This window comes from Polyodon spathula, chromosome 4 (genome assembly GCF_017654505.1).
Source record: "Polyodon spathula isolate WHYD16114869_AA chromosome 4, ASM1765450v1, whole genome shotgun sequence".
NCBI lineage: Eukaryota > Metazoa > Chordata > Actinopteri > Acipenseriformes > Polyodontidae > Polyodon > Polyodon spathula.
This window is the reverse complement of record NC_054537.1, coordinates 53,771,634-53,789,883: the sequence shown is the minus strand read 5'-3', so window position 1 is coordinate 53,789,883 and position 18,250 is coordinate 53,771,634. Positions and strand designations below refer to the sequence as shown.

Below are 18,250 nucleotides of genomic sequence, written 5' to 3'. Positions count from 1 at the left end.
TCACAAAGAGAACATTGCAGAATTTAGCGGAGATGAAGCAGAACATTGAAATTGGCAGCCCTTTGCAGAGGAATGACTCACGATCTTAATACAGACGCTATTTTCCAAAGCTGCTGGAATTAGGTTTTAGTCAACTACAGATGTGCTCAAAGAGACCAGATTTTGACCTGATATTGTACTGTAGTTTTACATTCAATCTCTACTGTATTGCAGCCTATAGATATTGTGTCACCTTACATCACTCCCGGCGCCACCACTAAACTCGTTTTAGCACCAAAAATATGGTAGTCATTTATTTCAATACAATTCAAAGCATTTGCCAAGTGAACAAAAAAAAAAATCTAGTGGTGTAAAAATGTATCTAAACATTTAAAATGTATGGTTATGATTGATATGTTTGAAAACTTTTTTTGGAATACAGCAAAAGTATTTTAAATCATAAATATTTTAAATAAATACTGGCGTGTTTATTCTCTAATCTCCTATTGTAATACCATAATTAAGTTTACTTGAGCTTTATCTTTTATGTTAAGGTTATATTTAAGTGAAAAAACATGCAAGTATTTTGTTGAAATGCTAATGATGAGGTAATAACCATCAAAGGCCACCACTGTATTCAAATATTTTATTAAAATAAAAAGAAGAAAAAGAAGTAAAGGCAGATTTTGAAATGCAAAAACCCATCTGGTAAACTCACAAAAGGCACTACTGAAAAACTGTATCCCAAGCCTTAAAATACATTAAGTGGATAGTTTTGTATCCTCTAAACTATATTTTTTTTAAAGTGTGACCATTTGTTTCTAATAAGTTTAATACACTTTTTAAACATAAATGCAAACATATGCACCTGGCATTTTAAAATCCTGCTGTGTAATGTACTGGTATATTTGTACAGGTGCATAACCCTAATTTAAATATAATACTGTCTTATTTAAGGCACTAAAGTCTCAAGGAGCTTAGCCCTTGTTTCAGCACATTTCATAAGCATGGTAAACATGGATGGATTGAAGAGTCTGGCAGGTCTGTTATACAGCTGCACCTGAAGAAAGAAACAACAAAAATACAGTTTTATCCAAGCACTTCTAAAGAAACAAACCAGGTGCTATATATAACTTTATTTTACACAGACTAGCATTACATTTTAAATGTGGGGTCCCTATCCTTAAAATAGCCTTACATGAAAACTGTGTGCAATAATTTAATGTTAACTATAATAAAAGCTCTTTATTACAGTTGATGTCCCTTATGTTATTTGATCCTTTTTATATGTACTGCCAGGTAACTCTGTTAGAATGAGAACCCTAAAATAAGTAAATAAAGTTACAGTATCATTCACAACCTCAAAAACATACAGACGGTTAACTAAAATAGATTGCATGTAAATGAGTAGTACTAGTTCTAGATAGCATTTAAATAGTTCCTATCCTGACATATATAATGTATTTATATTTAATTAATATTACATTTTATGTTACTTTCTCGGACTGAGGTGGCAATTTTCCTTCAGTAATTTGTATGTAAAAAGGGTAAAAAAAAAATCACATCACAAAGGTAAAAAAGGTAAATAAATCAACACAGATATCCTTATAAGGTGGCTGACAACAATGGTTGCTCAAGTTTAATTAGAATTCTTTTATCTAAATCATACTGCTGTTACACCACACAATGGCAGCTACAATACAGCTAATGACAATTAACCAGATCTTTGATACTAACTTGTTGGCTGAGATCCACAAGTGATTTTGTAGGACATCCATATGCTCATGGCAAGCAGAACAGTGGCAAAAAATCCAAAGAACTGAAAAAGAAGTAGAAACATCACACAGTCTACTACGCCTAGACCTTGTACAGAATTTGAGCCTGCATTGGAAACACACCCCTTAAGAACACACCAATGACATGTATTATAGAAGGAAAGGGGTGGAGTCACATGTTAGTCATGAAGAACATTGCCTCTCCTTTGTTGTTTGCAGCACAGAAACTATTTTGAGTGTCTATTCATTTATTAACTGAAAGGGCTGCAATTCAAAATGTTGGAAGAACAAGCAGCTTTACTAGAAGTTGCTAACCGATTTTAAACACATTTTGCCAATGCCTATATACTATACAGCAATACGATTCACAGCAGTCAGGAGACACTTGTTTATGCTGTGATATGAATGATCAGTTCAGATGACATTTACAAAGAGTATGTTTACTTAAAGACCTGGCACCTGGTCGTTCCAATGTAACTACATTAGGAAAGTTCTGAAAACCAGGACTGGGTGTAGGGCGATTGCGAGTTTCTAACACGGATAGGAAATAAAGTTAACTCCCCTGTGAAAAAACACCCCGCAAACTATAAACGAAACTAGGATGAAATCTGGCCTGGATCTCGGAAAGTGAAAGTGTATCTCCACAATGACATTTATGGGAAGGCACAGCTATTAGGTTTATCAGCAGTTCTGGTAAACGACTTCATATTTTCAGTGTTAAGTGTCCTGTACAATTGCTTGTTGCACATTGAAGTTTAATGTTCAGCAGTTAGTGGCAGTTTACCTGCGCTTATCAGAACACAGTTTAAGAAAATGGTTCAGTGTGTCTGACCCCTGGCAAATAGTCTGTTTTATTAATGCCACATACTGCTTCAAAACATAGAAATAATAATAACACAGTGTAACAATTTTTTTTTTTTTGGTTCCTGGGTAGTAAGTGTTATTTCCTAATTGCTTATGCCTCAAAGGTATAGAAAATGGCTATTATTCCCCACAAACTTTGCTTTTGTGACCAGGACAGTGATATTTTGAAATGTACCTATTTTCCAGAACATTCCTGATAGATTCAGTGCTGAGTAAACTTAGAGTAACTTCTAGAACTTTCTAGAACTTTCCAGTAATATAAATAGTAGTATAAATACAGGGGCCTTAAGCCCACCAGTTCAGTTTAGTTCCAGCTGCCTAAGTGGACACATATCTGCATTTTTCTGAGATGGCAACAAGAGGCTGCAAGCATCCGGCAGACGCATTTTGCTATGTCTGCAGCCAATTTATCAAGACAAGAGCGAAAAAGTACTCCGTGGAAGCATCTGCTAAGATGTGTGAGGCCTACAAGGCATATTTCGGCATGCCTGTCGGGGATCAAGACAAACCCTGGGCACCTCATTTCACCTGCGAGCACTGCAAAAAAACTCTGGAAGGTAAGATGGACAATTGTTGCTCGGAATTTTATGTTATAAAATTTGTTAAAATTTTTAAAATTCTAAAAGTTTTTAATTTTAAAATGTTTTACAATTTTCAATGTTATTGAAAAAATATATCATATATGAAAAATGTTGCGAGAATCTCTTACACATTAGTCATGGGTGAAATAAATGTATTTTTGTAGGATGGTACAGAGGGGAAAAGAGAGCCATGAAGTTCGCTATCCCAAGAATTTGGCGGGAACCCACTGACCACTCAAGCAACTGCTACTTCTGCATGGTGGACCCTTCCAAACGTCGGACTGGCAAGAATGCACCTGCTATCACGTATCCGGACCTTCCTTCATCCATCGCCCCGGTGCCACACTGCCATGAGCTCCCCGTACCCACTCCTCCGGAGAGAGAGCAGCCGTCTTTAGAAGAGAGCGAGGAAGACGTTGTAGATCCAGATGACAATTTCAGAGGTGGAGCTGAGGAGAGAAACCCATACTACCCCAACCAAAAAGACCTCAACGACTTGATTAGAGATCTTGGTCTCACCAAGTCCAATGCCGAGCTTTTGACGTCTAGGCTCAAGCAGTGGAACTTGTTGGATGAAAGTGTGCAAGTCGCAGATCAGAGGAAGCGTCACCAACCTTTTTCCAGCTTCTTCACCCGTCAAGATGGGCTCTGCTTCTGCCACAATGTGACCAGTCTGTTCGAGACAATCGGAATCGCCTGTAACCAGAATGAGTGGCGCCTCTTCACTGACAGCTCATCTAAGAGCCTCAAAGCCATGCTGCTCCATAATGGTAACAAGTACCCGTCTCTTCCCCTGGCTCACTCGGTGCACCTCAAAGAGGATTACAACAGCATCAAGACCTTGCTGGACACCTTGAAGTATGATGAGTACGGCTGGGAGGTCATAGGAGACTTCAAAATGGTGGCATTCCTGATGGGTCTCCAAGGTGGTTTTACCAAGTTTCCCTGCTATCTTTGCCTTTGGGACAGCAGGGACACCAAGGCGCACTACCACAGGCGGGACTGGCCACAGCGGACCGAGTTCTCTGTGGGAAGGAACAACGTCAAGTGGGAGCCACTGGTGGACCCCCGGAAGGTGCTGATGCCACCACTGCACATCAAATTGGGCCTTATGAAACAATTTGTCAGAGCTCTAGATAAGGAGTCGGCAGCCTTCAAGTACCTTCAAGACTTCTTCCCTAAGCTGTCTGAGGCAAAGGTCAAAGCCGGTGTCTTCGTCGGACCACAGATAAAGAAGATCCTGGAGTGCAATGAATTCCCCAAGAAGCTCACTAGTAAGGAGAAAGCGGCTTGGAACAGCTTTGTCGCAGTGGTTCGGGGCTTCCTGGGCAATCACAAGGCCGAAAACTATGTGGAGCTGGTTGAGACTCTGGTGAAGAACTACGGCACAATGGGCTGTAGGATGTCCCTCAAAGTCCATATCCTTGATGCTCATCTTGATAAATTCAAGGAGAACATGGGAGCGTACTCGGAGGAGCAAGGCGAGCGCTTCCACCAGGATATACTGGACTTTGAACGCTGCTACCAAGGACAGTATAACGAGAACATGATGGGAGACTACATTTGGGGGCTGATTCGTGAAATTGATTTACAGTATAATCGTAAATCTCGAAAAACTACTCATTTAAATCTTTTGTAGTAATTTCTGTATTACTTTAGTATAAATACATGTTAATTTGGATTCATATGTTGTTTTTTTCTGACTTTATGTGAACGAAAAGACACAAATTCGCCTGTTTTCTCATTGGAAATAGGTAAATTTCAAAATATCACTGTCCTGGTCACAAAAGCAAAGTTTGTGGGGAATAATAGCAATTTTCTATAGTTTTGAACCATAAGCAATTAGGAAATAACACTTACTACCCAGGAACAAAAATTGTGTTACATAGTGTAATAATAATAATAATAATAATACATAATTGAAATTAATACTGAAATGTTTTTTTATATAAAAAACTGAAATTACTTATGTTCTTCAGGAGTGGAGTAATGAAAAACTCTTACCGATCCAGCAATGAGACCTGCATAACCTCGACTATTGACAGCTGCCACAATTGATGCAATGAAGATCAGTAGCGTTCCAATGGCGTAGTGCAGACACTCCTGCAACATAACACATACCCTACATCACCATACAGTTACTTTTATTTAATATACTGCATAAGCAGTGCCTACAGCTTCCACATTGAGCTCGGTTCAGAAGCTCTACTGGGACAGTACTCTTCTTGACAACCCTTTTTTTTATCTTTTTTCTTATTATTTACTCATTCATTTATTTGGGTGCATATGAATTTAGTTTTTAAAAGGTGCAGGACAATGACAGCAGCTACATCCAGGTAAAACTTCATTTCTATACGGTTCAAGTTGGCCAGCTCATAGGCAATCCTGACTGTGTCTGCTATCCATTTCGACAGCCACTGCTTAGACAGGGCTTGACAATGGGACTTCGCCCCATTGCAGACAAAAAATGTACACACATTTGATATGCATACAGACGTGTGATGAAGTGTACATTGTACACTAAGTGTGGGAGGAGCACAACAACATTATAAATACGTTTTGGCAAAATCCATGTCAATGATCTGCTGCCTGTAAGAAAACTTTATTGCAGTACCTAGTATGCTGTTTTATATACCAAGATTTCATTATTTACTCTTAGGTTTTTATTTCTATAATTCAAATAAAATCTGCAGTGCAGGTCTGTTGTCATAATGTACGTATCTAGAGTTATAGTCTTATAGTCTTAGAACTAAAACTGTTCTACGATTTTCAGTTCCTAGAATTTGGAAAAAGGGAATTCAGTTTTCTAGCGCCATAGTTTTGGAATAAACTGAGACTTACTGTCTTGATAACTTTAAAGAAGTTTTAGCCGGTGCGCCTAAACTGGTTCATAATTTGTTTGTATTCATTGTGCTCATCTGAATTTGCATGTTTTTTGTATTATATGGAACCTCCTTGACCAGACCTCCCTTGGAAAAGGGATAACAATTTCAACAGGACTTTCCTGATTAAAGAAAGGTAAAATCATTACAAAAAAATTAAAAATAAATAGGCATCCTTTTTGAAGCAAATGCAAAACTACATTTTTCAGACTGAAAACTAAAATAGTGTTATTGTCAATTGTAGTTGATCACAAAACATTTACAACTGAATGAATGTTGCTAAATATGCCACATACCGCACTATTTTTTTCAACTTAGTGTTTATTTGTTTTCAAGACAAGACAAAGACAAAAAAATAAATAAATACATAAAGCATTCATTACATTTCCATCACATTAGCTTTTGATATACAATAAGTACTTAAAATCCCATAGCAGTCTTCATCGGTGGTATATTAAGCAGACATAAAATTCAAATAACATAAACAGGGTTGGTCAGTGTATCTCATTCATTTTAAGGTTATAAACCATGTATTTCCCAATAAAGGCAGTCTCAGAGGATGTCACAATCATGTACACAGTAGGCATGAATTAATTATAATTCTAGGACAGCAGTAAAGGGGCACCCATCTCTCTGTAAATGTGTCTAATTGCGATCTCAACAATTATGATATTTTTTCTATAACAAATACATCTTGCACTTTGCTTAACCATTCTCCATATGTTGAGGGATCCTTTTTAAGCCAGCTTGAAGTTTTTTTTGCAGTTGTGAATAAAATTTGGAGCAAGTACATGCAACTTCTACCCTCCACAATCTCAGGCATTACTCCCAGTATTGCTATCTGGGGGATCTAGGGAAGGCTGCTCCGAAAACCTTATTAATGGTCTGGAAAACAAATTCCCAAAACCTATCCAATTTGGGGAAGGTCCATAACATATGGAGGTGGTTACCCACCTCTCCACAATCCCTCCAGCAGTCACCAGACACAGCAGGGTTAATCTTTGTCACTATCTGTAGGGTCCTAAAATATCTACGATATATTTGCATTGATAACTTTGTGAGCCTCGCTGCATATGTCGTCCCACAATTTAAGTATGCTTTTCTGTTGCAGTTCAGCTCCCATTTCTTCTAATACAATATGTATTGTTCGGTACCACAGAAGCTAGGGCTTGGTATATATCAGCTATTTGCTTTCCGCTATATTCCCCTTTCTGGAGTTTAATAAAGTATTGCTCAATAGGTGAGGGAGTTTCCACTACTTTCCCCCAATCTCTATGTTTAATAGATAGTGTCTAAGTTGTAGGTATCTAAAAGAAATCAGTCTGAGGAAGCTGAAAGTCTGTTCTTAATTGTTCAAAAGATTTTAATTGACTATCCTGTAATAATTGGTGCACAAAGTGCAAATTTAACTGAGACCATTTTCTAAACCCTGCATCAACAGACAAAGGCACAAAAGCATTAACATGGGCAATACTTGTTAGTGTAGAAATTAACATTGGCAGATGGTAAGTCTGTTGCACTCCACTCCAAACCTGTGCGTAAAAAGAGACCATCTACTCATAGCGCCACCCACCCTCTTCCCTCCCACAAATGGGATTGCTGACAATGGGACCTGTGTGCATTTAGTCCTCTCCATATACCTAGTGTCCATGAGTTCCTTTAGCCAGATTGTCATGGCCCACAATTGGGCTGCTCAATAATACAACTTTAAGTCAGGTAATCCCAGCCCGTCTGACTGTTTTGGAAGCTGTAACACTTGATAACGTTTTCGGGGCCATTTGCCTTGCCAAATAAATCTTGAAATCAGGCGGTTTAGTGTATTAAATGTGGACATAAGAACATAAGTAGGTAGCATCTGAAAGGGATATAAAAGCCTGGGGAGTATGTTCATTCTAATCGTTTCTACTCTCCCTAACAAGGATAGAGGCAAGATTGACCAGCGGTCTAAGTCTCCCTTGATCCTATCAATTAGTTTAACAAAGTTCGCTTTATACAAGTTATCTAAGGAAGGAGGTATGTTGATTCCTAAATATCTTATGTCCCCCACTGTCCATTTAAAAGAGAACAAAGGTTTCATCTGATGAAGGACTTATTCATGATCAGGGCCTCTGTTTTATTCATATTTATTTTGTAACCTGAGAAGAGTCAAAATTTATATATATATATATATATATATATATTATATATTGATATTATATATATCATATATAAGAACACCGCATATAACAATATCTTATGTTCCTCTCCTCCCACATCCACCCCTTTGATATCTACATTGTCCCTAATTAGCTGTGCCAATGGTTCTATACTGATCGCAAATAGAAGCAGGGACAGTGGCCATCCCTGTCTTGTCCCTCTCTCCAGCCCAAAAGACTGAGAGAAGCTGCCATTCACCCGTACCAAGGCCTGTGGTGCAGAACACAGAATCTGAATCCATTTCATAAGATTAGGGCCAAATCCAAATTTACCCAGGACCTGAAAAAGAAAGGGCCATGATACCCTATCAAACGTTTTTTCGGCATCTAATGCCAATGCCATGCTACCTGCATCCTGGCCCTGGCTATGTAATGTGATATTAAGGAGTCTACGGACATTGTCTGTTTAGTGACGTCCAAGAATAAATCTTGTTTGGTCTGGGTGTATAATATCCCTGATAACTTTCTCCACTCTTTTGGCTAGAATAGATGTAAGTATCTTGAGATCTGTATTAAGGCGGGAAATTGGTCTGTATAACCCACACTCCGTTCGGTCTTTACCTTCCTTGTGTATGACAGTAATAATAGCATCCCTCCAAGTGAATGGCAGCACCCCCCTATCCAATGTATGGGAATATGCTTGTAACAACAGCGGGCAAACGGCATCACAACAGAATTTATAAAACTCATTTGTATACCCATCTGACCCAGGACTTTTGTTGTTTTTCAAGTTTTCAATCACATTCCTTAGTTCTGCTTCAGTGACAGGCTCGTCTATCTTTTGGGATAGTGTCATGGGAAGTTGCGGAATGTTTATATGTTGTAAATAGGCCTCTATTCTTGACAAATCAGTACCAGTATCTCTATTGGAGTAAAGCTTCTTGTAGAAGGATGCAAAGGCCTCAGAGATCTGGTCTAGTTTAGTTAAAAAAGCATTATCCAGCTCACTAGCTTCTGCACTACCGTGGACACTTGTTGTTTTCCAAGTTGAAAAGCCAATAACATGCTAGGCCTGCAGCCATGCTCATAATAATGTTGCTTTAAGAAATGTAAGTTTCCTTCTACCCTTTCAGTTAGAAAAGTATGCAATGACCTACGAGTTTCTTTAAGTTGCACTAAAATTTCAGGAGATTGCTGTGTGTTGCTGTTCCAATTTCTGTATTTTTTGTTCTAATTCTACTCGCAGAGCCTCCCTTCTTTTTTCCCTTGCTGATCTATATGCAATTATACGCCCCCTCAAGAAAGCCTTTACACCCTCCCACAATATACAGGAGAAACCTCAGGAGATTCATTAAATTCTAGGTACTGTTGTAACTCACTATTGATATAGTCTCGAAACGTGGCATCACTCAATAACGAAGTGTTCACGCGCCTGCGGCTGGAGGTGGTTTGCCTACCCAAATCCCAGTCTAAAACCACTGGGGCATGATCAGACAATGTGATAAAGAATTTTACAATCTGAGATTCTATGGACTTCTGTCTTTGACAAAAAGAAATACTCTATACGTGAGTAGGAAGAATGTGGATGGGAATAAAAAGAAAAATCACACCCTCTTGGATTTGAGTACCTCCAAACATCAATTAAACCCAACTCTGTAGAGCTATTTTTAAGTGCCCTGCTCATTTTAGGGAGGGGGCTGAGGAAGCTGGAAGCCTATCAGTTACTGATGACAGTACACAGTTAAAATCCACCCCTACCAGTAGAACCCCATTTGCTTTTTCAGTTATGAGGTCAAACAATGTTTTAATAAATTGAGGATTGTCATCATTTGGAGCAGAAACATTGAGAAGGGAAACTCCTATTCCTGCCAGAGTCCCATTAACCAATACAAACCTCCCCTCTTTGTCATTAAACTGTGAGTGAAGGGAGAATGGGGTTGATCTATGAATTATTATTGCCAACGCATGTCTTCTACCCGAGTGATGGGAGGAAAGGAACACCTGGTTGGCCCAAGACTTGGATCACTTATGATGCTCTGCATCAGATAGATGAGTTTCTTGCATAAAGCCTACTTTACACTGTATTTGTTTAAGCTGAGTATCTTTTTCTTTTTAATGGGACTATACAGGCCTTTTACGTTATAAGTTACTACTTTCAAATCTTGTATATTGTGTTCTTGGTGCTAAAGATTGTCTTTGCCATCCTTATATCCCCACTACATGAATATCAGTATTAAAGATTATGTGCCTCCCCTGTTGGGCATAGGAAATCAAATAATTAAACCAAACAAATATTTTCACATGAAATACATCCAACAGTCATTCTATGGTATTCTAGTTGTGTATTAGATACAATCCCTAACTTCAAAATTTTCTCCCCTGACACAGTGCTTCATAACCCAGCGTGTCTCCTAATTGAAAGCAGTCACATGTTATTTTATACATTTTTATCTTGTGTGTCTAAGGGAATTAGCAGTAGCCAGAGCAACAACTGTAGTGCCCAGGCCCTTGGCTGCATGTTGTTTAAAGCAGCCACACACGAGTCTATCTCTAAACCTTAGCTCAGCTCAGAAACCCTGTCCAGCACAACCACTTCCCATATAGGAGGTATCCATTGCCAAGCAACCCACCACCCATTTACAACTCTTACAACACTTAGAAATGATCTGTTCGTAACCCCTCATTAGTATTAACAATTTAAACTGTAAGCGGGGTAACTAACACTACTTGATAACCATGTTTGTATATTTTCATTAGCGTTCAACAGCTTCCTGCACAAGAGACTAATATATATATATATATACATACAGTGCCTTGCAAAAGTATTCAGACCCCTGACCAATTCTCTCATATTACCGAATTACAAATGGAACACTGAAATTTCGTTCTGTTTGATATTTTATTTTTAAACATTGAAACTCAGAATTAATTATTGTAAGGTGACATTGGTTTTATGTTGGGAAATATTTCTAAGAAAAATAAAAAACTGAAATATCTTGCTTGCATAAGTATTCAACCCCTGTGCTGTGGAAGCTCCCAGTTTGCACCGATGAAAGAAATTGCCCTAACGAGGACACAATTACCTTACCATTGGCCTCCACCTGTGAACCATTAAAGTTGCTGTCACATTTTCTGGATAAAAACCCCACTGTTGAAGGATCATTGGTAAGGCTGTGAATCTGAAGGAAAATGAAGACCAAAGAGCATTCTACAGAAGTTAGAGATAAAGTAATACAAATGCATAGATTAGGGAAAGGGTACAAAATAATATCCAAGTGTTTGGATAGCCCAGTGAGCACAGTTGGATCAATAATCAGGAAGTGGAAGCTGCATCACACCACCCAGGCACTGCCAAGAAAAGGCCATCCCTCAAAACTCAGCACTCAAACAAGGAGACTTGTGAGAGAAGCCACAGAGAGGCCAACAATCACTTTGAAGGAGCTACAGAGTTCAGTGGCTGGGAATGGAGAAATGGTGGACGAGTCAACCATATCAAGAGCTCTGCATAACACTGGCCTGTATGGGAGGGTGGCAAGAAAGAAGCCATTACTCAAAAAGTACCATCTGAAAGCACGTCTGGAGTTTACCAGAAAGCATGAGAGTGACCCAGCTGCGATTTGGGAAAAGGTTTTGTGGTCAGATGAGACCAAGATTTTTGGCCAAAACTCAAAGCGCTATGTGTGGCGCAAACCTAACACTGCCCATGCCTCAAGACACACCATCCCTACAGTGAAGTATGGTGGTGGCAGCATCATGCTGTGGGGATGCTTCTCATCAGCAGGGACTGGGCATCTTGTTACAACTGAAGGAAGAATGGATGGAGCAAAATACAGGAAAATACTGCAAGAGAATCTGCTTCAGTCCACTAAAAAACTGAAGCTTGGGAGGAAATTCACCTTTCAGCAGGACAATGATCCCAAGCACAAGGCCAAAGCAACATTCGAGTGGCTCAAGAACAAAAAGGTGAATGTCCTACAGTGGCCCAATCAAAGTCCTGATCTCAATCCCATTGAGAATCTGTGGCACTATTTGAAAATTGCAGTCCACCAGCTTCGTCCAACCAACCTGAACAACCTGGAGCAAATCTGCCAAGAAAAATGGGCCAAAATCACTCCGACACTGTGCAAATCTAGTACATACTTACCACAAAAGACTTAAAGCTGTTATTGCAGCGAAAGGTGGCTCTACCAAATATTAATGTGTGGGGGTTGAATACTTATGCAAGCAAGATATTTCAGTTTTTTTTATTTTTCTTAAAAATATTTGCCAACATAAAACCAATGTCACCTTACAATTATTGATTTTGAGTTTAAGTGTTTTAAAATAAAATATCGAACAGAATGAAATTTCAATGTACCATTTGTAATTCAGTAATATGAGAGAATTGGTCAGGGGTCTGAATACTTTTGCAAGCCATATATATATATATAACAAAAAAAAAAGGAATCCATAAAACTTCACAGCAAAAGTTACGTCACAGTCACATTGATAGAGCCACTATGTAAAATTAGAGTACTGTTTAATAAATAAATAAAAATGAAATTAAAAAGGGGGGGGGGGGGGGGGGGGGGGGGGGGGAATCTTAATCTTTCTGGACCGATGAACAATCAGTTGAAGGTTTTAATTTACAAAAGTGATAGGGAGCTTTCTTACAAAATTATATAACTGACTTTAAAACCTCACATTTACAGCGGAGCCATGTATATGTCTATACTGTAGGGTAACAGGATATCTACAAGCAACAAGATAATAATAAAAATAATACAAATAATAAAAATAAAGAATTAAGAAAATAGAATCTTTGTGCATAACCTCAACATTATATCTAACACTGTCTTAATGGACTGAATTTGTGATTCTTGCAGTTGAATGCCTCAGTCCTTCTTTCCCATCAAGATCTCTATATCACAAACCACATTGCGTGTTAAGTTGCTTTTGCTGCGGTGAGTTTTTCCGGCTGCTTGCCATCCTATCCGGTGCAGTTCTCTCTCAATCTGTTTAGGCTTAGAAAGTTTCGCTGTGATCCCTAGATGTTGTAGGCCTTCAATCGCTTCCCAAGAGAAGAATACTTTCGTGCTGCCGTTCAGGAATCTTCAATCTGGCTGGGTAGGGAGACTGGAACTTAATGTTTCGCTCTCCGAGTTGTTTTTTAATATCTGCGTACTCTTTCTTTCTGCGTTGTAATCCTGCCGAATAGTCGTGGTCCACTGATTCATTTCCCTTGGTACCTGAGCTCTTCCAGCTGCCTTAAGTAAATATTTTAACAGCCTCTCTGATAGAACTATCCTCAGTTTCACTGATTCTGCTTTCAGCTTCTCCAATTCTTTTGTCACGTCTTGAAATTGATTGTTTTATTTCTTTCACGGATTCTTCTACTCTCTCAAGACTGATATTAACATCTTTACGCATTTTTTTCAATTCTGCTAGAACGGTCTCCATTTCATTCATCTCTGTTAACAGAGATGACCCACGTGGTTCCACCAGAGGTGTGTTGCTCTTACTCGTGTCTCTTGTCTTCTCATCCAGGTTCGTCTTAAGCTTCTCTTTTTTTTGTTTCGCAGTTTGACTCATCTTTGTTGAGGTTGTTTGTTCTTACATATAATGTGTTTGGGGTTTATTACTTCAGGATGTGACGTCAGCTACAACGGGAGCTCCCCTAGAAAGCAGTCATTAGAGTGGTGATGTCACCAGAAGTCCCACGCTGCTATTTTAAAAGCATTTTTTTAATCTTAAAAAGACCAAATGAGACTCATAATTTTTACTGCATATCATGTATTATGCATTTCAATGTATTTGAAGTATTATGGACTTTCTTGTATTTACTGCATCTTGTAAAGCACTTTGTGAAGGTGTTCCACTATGAAAGGCACTATATAAAATAAAGATTGATTGATTGATTGATAACAGTAATGAAGCAAAATAAACAAATAAATAAATAAAACACAATATAAAAATGTTAAAAATTACTTACTGTAAGAGGCCAGTTGATGCATGGTATTTTCTTCTGAAGCCGGAACACATACATGATGTAGAAAATTAAGAAGGTAATAAGAAACCAGACTGTGACCACCTCAAAGTACCGGTAAGCAGAATAGTTCGTCCACGAGGCGCAGTGCACACAGAGGAAAGCAATCAGCAACACCACCTACGGAGAAAACACTGTGACCTCAACACTTACTATATACAGTACCCATGTAACAAAAATCCCTGACATGACTGGAAAGAACAACGTCTTATTATTAGTGCTGTCAATTAATCGCAGTTAACTTCTACGATTAACGCATCTTTTTTTTTTTTTTGGAGATGAATTATTTTAACAAGCGTTAATCGCATTGCTGTGTCTTGAGCCTTTCGGTACATCGTACTTCAATCCCAGCCGCGGCAACATTGAGTGTCTGAGTGCAGTGATTGTTTAGATAGAAAGTTTAAACAGTTTTAGGATCGCTGCAAGACCATGAACAAGCTAAATCTAATAATATATGATTATTATTATTATTATTATTGTATTTTTTTTTTTAAAACAAAATTATTTCAGTCCACATTTCACAGTTCACATTTAAAAATAGATATATCTATTTATCTTGTTTTCTGTATGCTGCTGATCAAGATGGAACCGCACGTTGTATTGTGTTGGTTGTATTTGTCATTTCTAAATTATTGCCCCTGGTAAACTCCGGTGACAGTCTCAATGGGTACATTTCCTGGTTAAATAAACAAGACACCATGCGGGACCCACGGGGTACGGTTGTACCCTGTTCTCTTTCGTTCATATTACGTCATATGAATATGGTTCCCACTAAACAAAAATGGCTATGTGTGCAGGTAGAGAATCGCAGCTGAAACATTAATGAAATACTACTCGTCAGACACGTCAACAAAAACTAGACCAAGCACTGCAGAGACTCAGCATCTTAACCAAATACAGGGTGTACGGAAACCTGTTGGGTGACCTTAAAAAGAAATAAAAAATAAAAAAAATAATTAAAAAAAAACAAAACGCCTCAAGCTCAAGAGAGCCAGCGTTCTGCAGTTCATAACGGTAAACCAGAAACACAGGATAACCGAGGTAGTTTGTAAATCGTTTCCAGTGATTAAAAATTGAAAATTGTTTGATTTGTAGTTAGTTTTTGTTTAGTTAGTTTTGCCTGCAGTTTGTTTCATTGAGTTATGACTGTGTCCATTTTCCTGTCCTTAAAGAAACACACCTGGTTCTCCCTTCAATCAGTTTATAAATATAAAACAAGAAGTCCATTGTTTCATGGATATCATTCTTAAACACAATTATAGCAGACCAAGACAACAAAGGTGGCTTGTGCTTCTCGCACTTTCTGAATCTGAAGCCAATGTGTTAACAGATGTCACATATGTGAGGCAGCTGCAGTCTGTTTCTACAGTTGTTGTTTGCAGTAGGCTACTGAATTTTCTAACTGGTGAATGTCGGTTTTCACAAATCATGCTGTAAGATTCTACGACATGACTTTCTTACCGTACAGAGAAAGAAAGATGTTTGTATTAAATGGTCCTTCTCTAGCATAGTTTGGGAGGAGAGACAGGCCTGACGCTATGTCAGTTCCCTTAGGGTATAAGTGTTCCTAGTATACCAATCAGCTAACAGTACTTCTGCTAGCATCAATATCTCTCCACCCCCACCCCCACCCCCCCCCTTCTCTGCAGACAGGCAGACAGAGAGCCATGGAACTCTCAGTAATAGACATGAGGTGACTCCTAATTCTTATGACTCGATTTGAACAGTTATAATTGAGATCCTTCAATCCTGCGTAAGTGTTGAAAACTCACAATTCATAAGAGTTTAAACTTTCTCTGGAGTATAACAGTTTATTTCTTTTGACAAGGATGCAATTAACAACAATTGTAAACAACATATTGACCAAAATATAAATCTGAATGCCATTAAAAGAATTGGAAATCTCTTTGGTAAAAAGTCTCGTATATACATCTGAACAAACCTATTCAGTGCAGTCCAGTCATCTGAGAAGCTTCGATGTGTATACTATCAAGAACTGTGCTATTATTACTATCATTTCTGCACTGTGCTGGATATCTTTTGATGGGGTAGAAACATCCTGAATATTTTTATCTATTGTTTAACAGACATTTTTCTTGATGTACAGATCTAAAGCTGAACAACAAAAAATAATACTTATTTCACTATGCTTTAAAAGTTGGGATCAAGGCTCAAGAAATAGGTATAACTAATACTGTATATATGCAGATGATCCTCTCTCCCCTGTGCTACCCCAGCACTTGTTCTTTACTTGGACTATTATACTGAAAATGGTGTCTAAAAACACATGTATAAGGTAAACAAGTACTAATTGGGTGTTCACTCCCTTCCGAAAAAAAAGACTAGTCTTAGCATTGAGAAACTGAACTGTTTCAATTCCTTCGTTCTGTTTTTCCACAGCTTTGCTTTACATTTCAGATTTTCCAACACTGCTATTTGGCATCCTTTGTTTAGTTAATTCACTGGGGTAAAGTAAGTCCTACACAACGTATCAGCGTATTCTTTACTCATGGGGTATTTTTCTATTTTAACGTGTTACATATTGTAAGGTTTTTGCTGTAAATAAAGGCACACACAGGGGCCACGCCCCCCCTGCTGCCGATACGACAGAGATAGCGTTCAGTCTCAATATAATGGGCCGAATACTGAAAACTCCTTTGATGAACGAACTTATTGGCTTACTGATAAATTTAAACTTCCGTGAGGATATACTTTAAGGCATAAACAGGGTCGGTGTGTCTCCCCATATATGAATATATATATATATATATATATATAATATAAATATATAGATCTATATATATAATGTATATATCTATGTGTTGTAGATTCTAGTACATATGTTGAATACACAACATCTAAGATCACTGCTTCATAGACCTGCCACTAAATGATGTTGGGTATAAAGTCTGTTTATAATAGGTCTATAAAAAAAGAGAGAAACAGAAGCGTGGCTGTATTGTGTAAACTTTTTTTTTTTTGTCCTCGCTGTGTTTCCGTCTTCTGCTCCTTTTCCTTGTTTTTAGAATACAATTTACCATTATAACACCACACCAGGCAACTCTTGAAACGTTTGTTCATTGACATGTTAAAACAATCTTCACTACTATTTAGCTGTGTAGTCTGGATATATATAGCTAAGTACTAAGAATATACAATAAGACTAAAACAACGGTAAAGCAAATCATTTCACGATGTTAATTATATTTTCAAAAGTGTACATTAAATTATCAACTCTACTTGCTATAAAAAAAAAAAAAAAAAAAAAAAAAAAAAAAAGAATAAATAAATAACACGACACTTACCATTTGCGCTATCTTTAACATGGCCTGGAATGATCTCACATAGCCCATATCTATAATACCGCTGTCTGTGATGGTTGATGTGGTGGTTGTCGTTGTAACAATAGTGTGAGACATCTTCTTTGCAAAAAAGTAGTTGTGCGTTTTACTTTTTTCAATGTAATTTCAAATAAAATGTTTCAGATTTTCCCATGAAGCAATTGCTTCTTACTGTTTTAAAATCTTTGCGGAAGGGTACGTGGGAGTGGCCGTGGGGAACATCCACATCACGTGTAGTGCAATTCCCAGGATTTAGTTTTTTTTTTTTTTTTTTTAACAACACATAAGGCGGGATGTACATAAAATTATATATATATATATATATATATATATATATATATATATATATATATATATATATATATATATATATATATATATAAATATATATATATATGTATTTAGAGTGAGAGAGAGAGAGGAGAGAGAGAAGTGAGAGAGAGAGAGGAGACATGGCAAAATTGACGTAACGTCTTTTTTGAGGTTGCCATAGGTTGTAATACATTGAAAATGAAATACAAAATTAATAACAACATGCACTGGAGTACAATTATCTTTCTGTGTGCCTCACTACACGTTAGAACAAATGACCCAAGACATTCAGTTCAACACTGCTGACCTCCCTAACCATAACCCTAACCCAACCAGAAAAGCATTTGGTTGTTCAG

At 37.8% G+C, this 18,250-nt stretch overlaps 1 protein-coding gene across 1 annotated transcript; it reads right to left on the bottom strand.

Annotated features, from left to right (window-relative positions):
* Nucleotides 1–611: 611 nt before the first annotated feature.
* On the bottom strand, nt 612–17,804 carry cmtm7 (CKLF-like MARVEL transmembrane domain containing 7). Its single transcript, XM_041248087.1, has 5 exons — nt 17,547–17,804; nt 14,188–14,361; nt 5,204–5,302; nt 1,717–1,798; nt 612–1,039 (listed from the first exon to the last, which is right to left on the bottom strand). The coding sequence occupies exons 1-5, from the start codon at nt 17,658–17,660 to the stop codon at nt 1,026–1,028; spliced, it is 483 nt and encodes a 160-aa protein (XP_041104021.1). The 5' UTR covers nt 17,661–17,804; the 3' UTR covers nt 612–1,025.
* Nucleotides 17,805–18,250: the final 446 nt, after the last annotated feature.